This window comes from Pelophylax lessonae, assembly GCF_965119305.1.
Source record: "Pelophylax lessonae genome assembly, contig: HAP1_SCAFFOLD_271, whole genome shotgun sequence".
Lineage (NCBI taxonomy): Eukaryota > Metazoa > Chordata > Amphibia > Anura > Ranidae > Pelophylax > Pelophylax lessonae.
In genome coordinates this window covers 32163-45270 of record NW_028120069.1, presented here as the reverse complement: position 1 = coordinate 45270, position 13108 = coordinate 32163, and the positions used below count along the sequence as shown (strand labels likewise).

Genomic DNA, 13108 nt, shown 5'->3' with positions numbered 1-13108 from the left:
TGATCTCCATGTATAAATACATAAGGGGGGGATATGATCACCATGTATAAATACATAAGGGGGGGATATGATCTCCATGTATATATACATAACGGGGGGATATGATCTCCATGTATAAATACATAAGGGGGGATATGATCTCCATGTATAAATACATAAGGGGGGGTATGATCTCCGTGTATAAATACATAAGGGGGGGGATATGATCTCCATGTATAAATACATAAGGGGGGGATATGATCTCCATGTATAAATACATAAGGGGGGGATATGATCTCCATGTATAAATACATAAGGGGGATATGATCTCCATGTATAAATACAAAAGGGGGGATATGATCTCCATGTAAAATACATTATGGGGATATGATCTCCATGTATAAATACATAAGGGGGGATATGATCTCCATGTATAAATACATAAGGGGGGATATGATCTCCATGTATAAATACAAAAGGGGGGATATGATCTCCATGTAAAATACATTATGGGGATATGATCCGCATGTATAAATACAAAAGGGGGGATATGATCTCCATGTAAAATACATTATGGGGATATGATCCGCATGTATAAATACATAAGGGGGGATATGATCTCCATGTATAAATACATAAGGGGGGATATGATCTCCATGTATAAATACATAAGGGGGATATGATCTCCATGTATAAATACATAAGGGGGGGATATGATCTCCATGTATAAATACATAAGGGGGGGATATGATCTCCATGTATAAATACATAAGGGGGATATGATCTCCATGTATAAATACATAAGGGGGGGATATGATCTCCATGTATAAATACATAAGGGGGGATATGATCTCCATGTATAAATACATAAGGGGGATATGATCTCCATGTATAAATACATAAGGGGGATATGATCTCCATGTATAAATACATAAGGGGGGGATATGATCTCCATGTATAAATACATAAGGGGGGATATGATCTCCATGTATAAATACATAAGGGGGATATGATCTCCATGTATAAATACAGAAGGGGGATATGATCTCCATGTATAAATATATAAGGGAGGATATGATCTCCATGTATAAATACAGTGGGTACGGAAAGTATTCAGACCCCCTTAAATTTTTCACTCTTTGTTATATTGCAGTCATTCTTCTTCCTCATGAATGTACACATAGCACCCCATACTGACAGAAAAACACAGAATTGTTGACATTGTTGCAGATTTATTAAAAAAGAAAAACTGAAATATCACATGGTCCTAAGTATTCAGACCCTTTGCTCAGTATTTAGTAGAAGCCCCCTTTTGATCTAATACAGCCAGGAGTCTTTTTGGGAAAGATGCAACAAGTCTTTCACACCTGGATTTGGGGATCCTCTGCCATTCCTCCTTGCAGATCCTCTCCAGTTCTGTCAGGTTGGATGGTAAACGTTGGTGGACAGCCATTTTTAGGTCTCTCCAGAGATGCTCAATTGGGTTTAAGTCAGGGCTCTGGCTGGGCCATTCAAGAACAGTCACGGAGTTGTTGTGAAGCCACTCCTTCGTTATTTTAGCTGTGTGCTTAGGGTCATTGTCTTGTTGGAAGGTAAACCTTCGGCCCAGTCTGAGGTCCAGAGCACTCTGGAGAAGGTTTTTGTCCAGGATATCCCTGTACTTGGCCGCATTCATCTTTCCCTCGATTGCAACCAGTCGTCCTGTCCCTGCAGCTGAAAAACACCCCCACAGCATGATGCTGCCACCACCATGCTTCACTGTTGGGACTGTATTGGACAGGTGATGAGCAGTGCCTGGTTTTCTCCACACATACCGCTTAGAATTAAGGCCAAAAAGTTCTATTTTGGTCTCATCAGACCAGAGAATCTTATTTCTCACCATCTTGGAGTCCTTCAGGTGTTTTTTAGCAAACTCCATGCGGGCTTTCATGTGTCTTACACTGAGGAGAGGCTTCCATCGGGCCACTCTGCCATAATGCCCCGACTGGTGGAGGGCTGCAGTGATGGTTGACTTTCTACAACTTTCTCCCATCTCCTGACTGCATCTCTGGAGCTCAGCCACAGTGATCTTTGGGTTCTTCTTTACCTCTCTCACCAAGGCTCTTCTCCCCCGATAGCTCAGTTTGGCCGGAGGGCCAGCTCTAGGAAGGGTTCTGGTCGTCCCAAACGTCTTCCATTTGAGGATTATGGAGGCCACTGTGCTCTTAGGAACCTTAAGTGCAGCAGAAATCTTTTTGTAACCTTGGCCAGATCTGTGCCTTGCCACAATTCTGTCTCTGAGCTCTTCAGGCAGTTCCTTTGACCTCATGATTCTCATTTGCTCTGACATGCATTGTGATCTGGAAGGTCTTATATAGACAGGTGTGTGGCTTTCCTAATCAAGTCCAATCAGTATAATCAAACACAGCTGGACTCAAATGAAGGTGTAGAACCATCTCAAGGATGATCAGAAGAAATGGAAAGCACCTGAGTTAAATATATGAGTGTCACAGCAAAGGGTCTGAATACTTAGGACCATGTGATATTTCCGTTTTTCTGCAACAATGTCAACAATTCTGTGTTTTTCTGTCAGTATGGGGTGCTATGTGTACATTCATGAGGAAGAAGAATGAACTTAAATGATTTTAGCAAATGGCTGCAATATAACAAAGAGTGAAAAATTTAAGGGGGTCTGAATACTTTCCGTACCCACTGTACATAAGGGGGGATATGATCTCCATGTATAAATACATAAGGGGGGATATGATCTACATGTATAAATACATAAGGGGGATATGATCACCATGTATAAATACAGAAGGGGGATATGATCTCCATGTATAAATGCATAAGGGGGGGATATGATCTCCATGTATAAATACATAAGGGGGGATATGATCTCCATGTATAAATACATAAGGGGGGGGATATGATCTCCATGTATAAATACATAAGGGGGGGGGATATGATCTCCATGTATAAATACATAAGGGGGGACATGATCACCATGTATAAATACATAAGGGGGGGATATGATCTCCATGTATAAATACAGAAGGGGGATATGATCTCCATGTATAAATACATAAGGGGGGATATGATCACCATGTATAAATACATAAGGGGGGATATGATCTCCATGTATAAATACATAAGGGGGGATATGATCTCCATGTATAAATACATAAGGGGGGATATAATCTCCATGTATAAATACATAAGGGGGGATATGATCTCCATGTATAAATATATAAGGGGGGATATGATCACCATGTATAAATACATAAGGGGGGATATGATCTCCATGTATAAATACATAAGGGGGGATATAATCTCCATGTATAAATACATAAGGGGGGATATGATCTCCATGTATAAATACATAAGGGGGGACATGATCACCATGTATAAATACATAAGGGGGGATATGATCACCATGTATAAATACAGAAGGGGGGATATGATCTCCATGTATAAATATATAAGGGAGGATATGATCTCCATGTATAAATACATAAGGGGGGGATATGATCTCCATGTATAAATACATAAGGGGGGATATAATCTCCATGTATAAATACATAAGGGGGGATATGATCTCCATGTATAAATACATAAGGGGAGATATGATCTGCATGTATAAATACATAAGGGGGGATATAATCAGCATGTATAAATACATAAGGGGGGGATATGATCTCCATGTATAAATACATAAGGGGGGATATGATCTCCATGTATAAATACATAAGGGGGGATATGATCTCCATGTATAAATACATAAGGGGGGATATGATCTCCATGTATAAATACATAAGGGGGATATGATCTCCATGTATAAATACATAAGGGGGGATATGATCTCCATGTATAAATATATAAGGGAGGATATCATCTACATGTATAAATACATAAGGGGGGAATATGATCTCCATGTATAAATACATAAGGGGGGATATGATCTACATGTATAAATACATAAGGGGGATATGATCTCCATGTATAAATACATAAGGGGGGATATGATCTCCATGTATAAATACATAAGGGGGGATATGATCTACATGTATAAATACATAAGGGGGGGATATGATATCCATGTATAAATACATAAGGGGGATATGATCACCATGTATAAATACAGAAGGGGGATATGATCTCCATGTATAAATACATAAGGGGGGATATGATCTCCATGTATAAATACATAAGGGGGGAATATGATCTCCATGTATAAATGCATAAGGGGGGGATATGATCTCCATGTATAAATACATAAGGGGGGGATATGATCTCCATGTATAAATACATAAGGGGGGGGATATGATCTCCATGTATAAATACATAAGGGGGGACATGATCACCATGTATAAATACATAAGGGGGATATGATCACCATGTATAAATACATAAGGGGGATATGATCTCCATGTATAAATACATAAGGGGGGATATAATCTCCATGTATAAATACATAAGGGGGGATATGATCTCCATGTATAAATACATAAGGGGGGACATGATCACCATGTATAAATACATAAGGGGGGATATGATCACCATGTATAAATACAGAAGGGGGGATATGATCTCCATGTATAAATATATAAGGGAGGATATGATCTCCATGTATAAATACATAAGGGGGGGATATAATCTCCATGTATAAATACATAAGGGGGGATATGATCTCCATGTATAAATACATAAGGGGGGATATGATCTGCATGTATAAATACATAAGGGGGGATATAATCAGCATGTATAAATACATAAGGGGGGATATGATCTCCATGTATAAATACATAAGGGGGGATATGATCTCCATGTATAAATACATTAGGGGGGATATGATCTCCATGTATAAATACATAAGGGGGGGATATGATCTCCATGTATAAATACATAAGGGGGATATGATCACCATGTATAAATACATAAGGGGGGATATGATCTCCATGTATAAATACATAAGGGGGGATATGATCTCCATGTATAAATACATAAGGGGGGATATCATCTACATGTATAAATACATAAGGGGGGAATATGATCTCCATGTATAAATATATAAGGGAGGATATGATCTCCATGTATAAATACATAAGGGGGGATATGATCTACATGTATAAATACATAAGGGGGATATGATCTCCATGTAAAAATACATAAGGGGGGATATGATCTCCATGTATAATTACATAAGGGGGGATATGATCTACATGTATAAATACATAAGGGGGGGATATGATCTCCATGTATAAATACATAAGGGGGGATATGATCTACATGTATAAATACATAAGGGGGGGATATGATCTCCATGTATAAATACATAAGGGGGGATATGATCACCATGTATAAATACAGAAGGGGGATATGATCTCCATGTATAAATACATAAGGGGGGATATGATCTCCATGTATAAATATATAAGGGAGGATATCATCTACATGTATAAATACATAAGGGGGGATATGATCTACATGTATAAATACATAAGGGGGGGATATGATCTCCATGTATAAATACATAAGGGGGGAATATGATCTCCATGTATAAATACATAAGGGGGGGGGGATATGATCTCCATGTATAAATACATAAGGGGGGACATGATCACCATGTATAAATACATAAGGGGGGATATGATCACCATGCATAAATACATAAGGGGGGATATGATCACCATGTATAAATACATAAGGGGGGGATATGATCTCCATGTATAAATATATAAGGGAGGATATGATCTCCATGTATGAATACATAAGGGGGGATATAATCTCCATGTATAAATACATAAGCGGGGATATGATCTCCATGTATAAATACATAAGGGGGGATATAATCTCCATGTATAAATACATAAGGGGGGATATGATCTCCATGTATAAATACATAAGGGGGGACATGATCACCATGTATAAATACAGAAGGGGGATATGATCTCCATGTATAAATACATAAGGGGGGATATAATCTCCATGTATAAATACATAAGGGGGGATATGATCTCCATGTATAAATACATAAGGGGGGACATGATCACCATGTATAAATACATAAGGGGGGATATGATCACCATGTATAAATACATAAGGGGGATATGATCTCCATGTATAAATACATAAGGGGGGATATAATCTCCATGTATAAATACATAAGGGGGGGGATATGATCTCCATGTATAAATACATAAGGGGGGGATATGATCTCCGTGTATAAATACATAAGTGGGGATATGATCACCATGTATAAATACAGAAGGGGGGATATGATCTCCATGTATAAATATATAAGGGAGGATATGATCTCCATGTATAAATACATAAGGGGGGGATATAATCTCCATGTATAAATACATAAGGGGGGATATGATCTCCATGTATAAATACATGAGGGGGGATATGATCTGCATGTATAAATACATAAGGGGGATATAATCAGCATGTATAAATACATAAGGGGGGGATATGATCTCCATGTATAAATGCATAAGGGGGGATATGATCTCCATGTATAAATACATTAGGGGGGGATATGATCTCCATGTATAAATACATAAGGGGGATATGATCACCATGTATAAATACATAAGGGGGGATATGATCTCCATGTATAAATACATAAGGGGGATATGATCTACATGTATAAATACATAAGGGGGGACATGATCTCCATGTATAAATACATAAGGGGGGATATGATCTCCATGTATAAATGCATAAGGGGGGATATGATCTCCATGAGAAATTCATAAGGGGTCCATATAGTGAACTTGGTGTTGAGTTGTTCACTTTGAGGTCATCACAGAGGACAAGGGGGCGCTCTTTACGTCTAGAGGAAAAGAGATTTCGTCTCCAAAGGTTTCTTCATAGTAAGAGCTGTGAAATGTGGAATAGACTCCCTCCAGAGAGGTTCTGGCCAGCTCACTAGATTGCTATAAGAAAGTTCCGGATTCTTTCCTGGGTGTACATAATATAAATTGGTTCTAATATTTATAGGTAAAGTTGATCCAGGGAATATCCAATTGCCTCTCGGGGGATGGGAAGGAATTTTTTTCCCCTGCTGTAGTAAATTGGATCATGCTTTACTGTGTAATTATGCACCCCACATACCTCTGTATTATGTACCCTAAATCCCCCTGCATACCTTTGTATTGTGCCCCATTTAAGACTCGATGCCCCATGCCCAACACTGGGTAACCCTAATGACCGTGCATGAGTATTATATACACAGAAACCCACAGACACCCCAACGTCACAACATAATCTCACCTTTACCTTTAACCGTGACCATTCCCGCCTTTCCACTCTGCAAGGAAAAAAGAAAAATCCTTATTTTTATGATTGGATGATAGGGGGTGTGTGACAATGCAGTGCAGGACTCTCACTATACTGCTGGGGGCCCTCCATGATACCCCTGGGGGTTCAATATCTAGTCTCAGGGGTTCGATGTCTTAGAGGAGAGATGTCGGACTCTCACAATACCACTGAGGGCCCTCCATGATACCCCAGGGGGTTCAATCTCTAGTCTCAGGGGTTCTGTGTCTCAAAGGAGAGGTGCAAGACTCTCACTATACTCCTGGGTTCCCTCCATGATACCATTGGGGGTTCAATCTCTAGTCTCAGGGGTTCGATGTCTTAGAGGAGAGATGCAGGACTCTCACAATACCACTGAGGGCCCTCCATGATACCCCAGGGGGTTCAATCTCTAGTCTCAGGGGTTCTGTGTCTCAAAGGAGAGGTGCAAGACTCTCACTATACTGCTGGGGGCCCTCCATGATACCATTGGGGGTTCAATCTCTAGTCTCAGGGGTTCGATGTCTTAGAGGAGAGATGCCGGACTCTCACAATACCACTGAGGGCCCTCCGTGATACCATTGGGGGTTCAATCTCTAGTCTCAGGGGTTCTGTGTCTCAAAGGAGAGGTGCAAGACTCTCACTATACTGCTGGGGGCCCTTCATGATACCATTGGGGGTTCAATCTCTAGTCTCAGGGGTTCTGTGTCTCAGAGGAGAGATGCAGGACTCTCGCTATATCACTGAGGGCCCTCCGTGAATAACCCTGGGGGTTCAATCTCTAGTCTCAGGGGTTCTGTGTCTCAAAGGAGAGGTGCAGGACTCTCACTATACCGCAGATGGCCCCCAATGATACCCCTGGGGGTTCAATCTCAGTATCAGATATAAGCATGACCCAGGATCAGCCTAGGATCAGGGCCTCCAGATAAATTGGGGCCTCCATATATAAGGGTGACCCAGGATCAGCTAGGGGTAGGGGCCTCCAGATATAAGGTGACCCAGGATCAGCCTGTGTAATGGAACCGCGACCCCAAAATGCGCTTGTGTGCTTCCATCAGTATACGGCTTCCTTCAGTCTTGAACATAGGTATCAGATATTCTAGCCGCCCCCATACAAACTAGCCAGGAAACATAATTAACATATCTAAGGAACAACCAACACAAACAGTATTCTACTTTCCCACTAGCAGCTAATACTGTAGATGACAGTGATTTAATTAACTTGAGCTAATTAACTAGCAGACTTGCCATCATCGAGCTCCTGAAATACAATACACATTATTATAAGTGTAAACACACCCCCATCACAATAGGTGAGTTAATCAGCACAATCAACAATGCGTGGAAGACAGGTGGTTGATCTGATGACATTAGCATCTACCATGAGTCTGAATGTGTGAAGCAGCCCCCTATTGCCAATAGGAAGTGTGACAGGAGTCACTTTGGTTGGGGGGCCCGTGGAACACAGCTTACCTTAGATAGGTTGGGAAATCCCCCTCTCACCCCCTAGGCCCCTCTTATGTGTAAGTCACCCTGTGTCTATTAGGGACACAGGGTGACCAAGAAGCCCAGTCTGGCCTGCCCAAACCAGACTTCCACAGACTGAGAGCTCCATGCGCCCTGCCGGGATAAACTTACAAACCATGTGGAACTTTTTCAAGGAAGCTGCCCTGATGGACTGGCTCTTTGGGACTTATTGCCCGACTAACTCAGGCACAGACCGATTGGAGGTCTGGTACCTGGCTAGTCTACCTTTGAGGAGGAAGATATGTGACAGTACTCACTGTCACTGGGAGTGAAAGACAGATACTTAATGGACACTGAGAATATGGTCTGGATTACTTCAAATGGGAGAGTAATATTTATCAACCATATATCCTAAGAAATATATGAAGACTGCTACACACAGTCAGACTTATAACAGATGCTTATATCATCAGCTCAACCACCTGCCTTCCATACATCGTTGAATATACTCACCTGTTATTTACTGGGGGTTCTGGCTTTACACTTCTGATAATGTGTATTGTACTTCAATGTCAGAGACGGACAGTCTGTCACTGGTGTTCTCTTCCTATTGTCTGTGTATTGAGGTGGGATGTGGATTCTGTTAAGCCTGTCTGTCCCATTGTTAATTGTTAATGAACTCACATATTGTTTCTGTCCAGATGGCTAGATAATTAGTTCAGGTTAATTCTATTTCTGTATACAATTTCATCTGCATATGATAATGTAATCAGGCAACCCCTGACCTGATGGGGTAATCTGATCAGGAGGGGGATGTCCGTGCTGTATATAAACTGTGTGAGTTGTTCAATAAAGAAGAAGGTTCCTTAACGTGTACAAGCTAAGTTGTCGGCTAACTTTTTATGGGGGCGGCTACGATACTAACGAAAGTCCACATGTACAGTGTGGGTCGCGGTTCCGTTACAGGCAGCTAGGCTTTTATGATGGATCTTAGGCCTAGAGTCCCAGAGTCTGTGTGTCTTGGGGAGATGTGGACTTGAATCCAAACAAACAGTACTCTAAGGGTCCCCCAGCATACATCCCACAAAGAGCAGTGTTCCCTCACAAGCCAGGGCCCATAGTCAGCAGGCAAGAGGCTAGTCTGCAGTCCCCTCCAAAAGCCCCTGTCCTTGGTGATCAGCCTGGTATTCTGGCCTCCATTTATAAGCCAAGGTTAGGGGCCTCCAGATAAAAGGGTGACCCAGGATCAGTCTAGGGTTGAGGCCTCCTGTAATAAACAGGGCCCGAAGATCAGCCTAGGGTTGGGGCCTCCTGTAATAAACGGGGCCCGAAGATCAGCCTGGGGTTGAGGCCTCCTGTAATAAACGGGCCTGAAGATCAGCCTAGGGTTGGGGCCTCCTGATATAAGGGTGACCCAGGATCAGCCTAGGATTGGGGCCTCTGGATATAAGGGTGACCCAGGATCAGCCTACAGTCGGGGCCTACTGATATAGGGTGACGCAGGATCAGCCAAGGGTAGAGGCCTCAAATATAAGGATGACCCAGGATTATCCTAGGGTTGGGGCCTCCTGTAATAAATGGGCCCTGAAGATCAGCCTAGGGTCGGGGCCTCCTAATAAAAGGGTGACCCAGGATCACCTTATAGTTGGGCCTTCTGATATAAAGGTGACCCAGGATCAGCCTGGGATTCTGGCCTCCAGATATAAGGGTGACCCAGGATTAGCCAAGGGTTGGGGCCTCCTGATATAAAGGTGACCCAGGGTCAGCCAAGGGTAGGGGCTTCCAGATATAAGGGTGACCCAGGTTCATCCTAGGGGTGGGGCTTCCTGTAATAAATGGGGCCTGAATATTAGCCTAGGGTTGGGGCCTCTTGTCACAAAGGTGACCCAGGATCAGCCTAGGGTTGGGGCCTCTTGATATAAATGTGACCCAGGATCAGCCTGGTATTCTGGCCTCCATTTATAAGCCAAGGTTAGGGGCCTCCAGATATAAGGGTGACCCAGGATCATCCTAGGGGTGGGGCTTCCTGTAATAAACGGGGCCTGAATATTAGCCTAGGGTTGGGGCCTCTTGTCACAAAGGTGACCCAGGATCAGCCTAGGGTTGGGGCCTCTTGATATAAATGTGACCCAGGATCAGCCTGGGATTCTGGCCTCCATTTATAAGCCAAGGTTAGGGGCCTCCAGATATAAGGGTGACCCAGGATCATCCTTGGGTTGGGGCCTCCTGTAATAAATGGGCCAGAAGATCAGCCTAGGGTTGGGGCCTCTTGTAATAAAAGGGGCCTGAAGATCAGCCTAGTGTTGGGGCCTCCTGATATAAAGTTGACCCAGGGTCAGCCTAGGGTTTGGGCCTTCTGCTATAAAGGTGACCCTGGATCAGCCTTGGATTCTGGCCTCCTGATATATAGGTGACCCAGGATTTGCCTAGGAATGGGGCCTCCAGATATAAGGGTAATCCAGGATCAGCCAAGGGTTGGAGCTCCCTGATAAAAGGGTGACCCAGGATCAGCCTAGAGTTGGGACATCCAGATATAAGAGTGATCCAGGATCAGCCTAGGGTTGGGGCCTCCTGATATAAGAGTGACCCAGGATCAGCCAAGGGTAGGGCTTCCAGATATATGGGTAGCCCAGGATCAGCCTAGGGTGGGGGCTTCCTTTAATAAATGGAGCCTGAAGATCAGCCCAAGGTAGGGGCCTCCAGATATAAGGGTAAGCCAGAAATATCCTAGAGTTGGGGCCCCCTGTAATAAATGGGGCCCGAAGATCAGCCTAGGGTTAGGACCTCCCGATAAAAGGGTGACCCAGGATCAGCCTGGGATTCTGGCCTCCTGATATAAAGGTGACCCAGGATCAGCCAAGGGTAGGGGCTTCCAGATATAAGGGTGACTCAGGATCATCCTAGGAGTAGGGCTTCCTGTAATAAATGGAGCTCAAATAACACCCTAGGGTTGGGGCCTCCTGATATAAAGGTGACCCAGGCTCAGCCTAGATTTGGGGCCTCTAGATATAAGGGTGACCCTGGATCAGCCTGGGATTCTGGCCTCCAGATACAAGGGTGACCCAGGCTCAGCCTACATTTGGGGCCTCCTGATATAAAGGTGACCCAGGATCAGCCTAGGATTGTGGCCTCCAGAAATAAGGGTGATCCAGGATCAGCCTAGGGTTGGGGCCTCCTTATATAAAGGTGATCCAGGATCAGCCTGGCATTGGGGTCTCCTGATATAAGGGTGACCCAGGATCAGCCAAGGGTAGGGTTCTCCAGATGTAAGGGTGACCCAGGATCATCCTGGGATTGGGGCCTCCTGCAATAAATGGGGCCTGAAGATCAGCCTAGTGTTGGAGCCTCCTGATATAAGGGTGATCCAGGATCAGCCTAGGGTTTGGGCCTCCTGGTATAAGGGTGATCCAGGGTCAGCCAAGGGTAGGGGCCTCCAGATATAAGGGTGACTAAGGATTATCCTGGGATTTGGGCCTTCTGTAATAAATGGGGCCTGAAGATCAGCCTAGAGTTGGTATCTCCAGATATAAGGGTGACCCAGAATCACCCTATGGTTGGGGCCTTCTGATATAAAGGTGACCCACAATCAGCCTGGGATTCTGGCCTCCTGATATAATGGTGACCCAGGATCAGCCAAGGGTAGGGGCTTCCATATATAAGGGTGACCCAGGATCATCCTAGGAGTGGGGCTTCCTGTAATAAATGGAGCCCGAATATCAGCCTAGGGTTGGGGCCTCCTGATGTTAGGGTAATCCAGGATAAGCCAAGGGTAGTGGCCTCCAGATAGAAGGGTGACCCGGGATCTTCCTAGGGTTGGGGCCTCCTCTAATAAATGGGGCCCGAAGTTCAGCCTAGGGTTGGGGCCTCCTGATAAAAGGGTGACCCAGGATCAGCTTAGGGTTGGGGCCTCCTGATATATAGGTGACCCAGGATCAGCCTAGGATTGGGGCCTCCAGATATAAGGGTGATCCAGGATCAGCCAAGGGTAGGGGCTTCCATATATAAGGGTGATCCAGGATCAGCCAAGGGTAGGGGCTTCCATATATAAGGGTGACTCAGGATCAGCCAAGGGTAGGGGCTTCCATATATAAGGGTGATCCAGGATCAGCCAAGGGTAGGGGCTTCCATATATAAGGGGGACCCAGGATTATCCTAGGGTTGGGGCCTTCTGATAAAAGGGTAATCAAAGGTCAGTCTGGGATTGGGGCCTCCAGATATAAGGGTGATCCAGGATAAGCCAAGGGTAGGGGCCTCCAGATATAAGGGTGACCCAGGATCAGCCAAGGGTAGGGGCTTCCAGATATAAGGGTGACCCAGGATCAGCCACAGTTGCTGGACCCCGAGTGACAATACAAAGCCCCTGTAAAGGGCATCATCT

At 44.0% G+C, this 13108-nt stretch overlaps 1 protein-coding gene across 4 annotated transcripts in view; it reads right to left on the bottom strand.

Moving 5' to 3' along the window:
• Nucleotides 1–13108, bottom strand: part of LOC309543651 (disks large homolog 4-like) — a 75207-nt gene that overhangs the window by 41215 nt on the left and 20884 nt on the right. For 2 of the 4 annotated variants that reach the window (XM_082276105.1, XM_082276106.1), the window contains exon 8: nt 7240–7276. In XM_082276105.1, coding sequence (XP_082132231.1) covers nt 7240–7276 — 37 coding nt within the window. The remainder of the gene's footprint in view (nt 1–7239; nt 7277–13108) is intronic. The other 2 variants (XM_082276107.1, XM_082276108.1) reach the window with 1 other exon arrangement.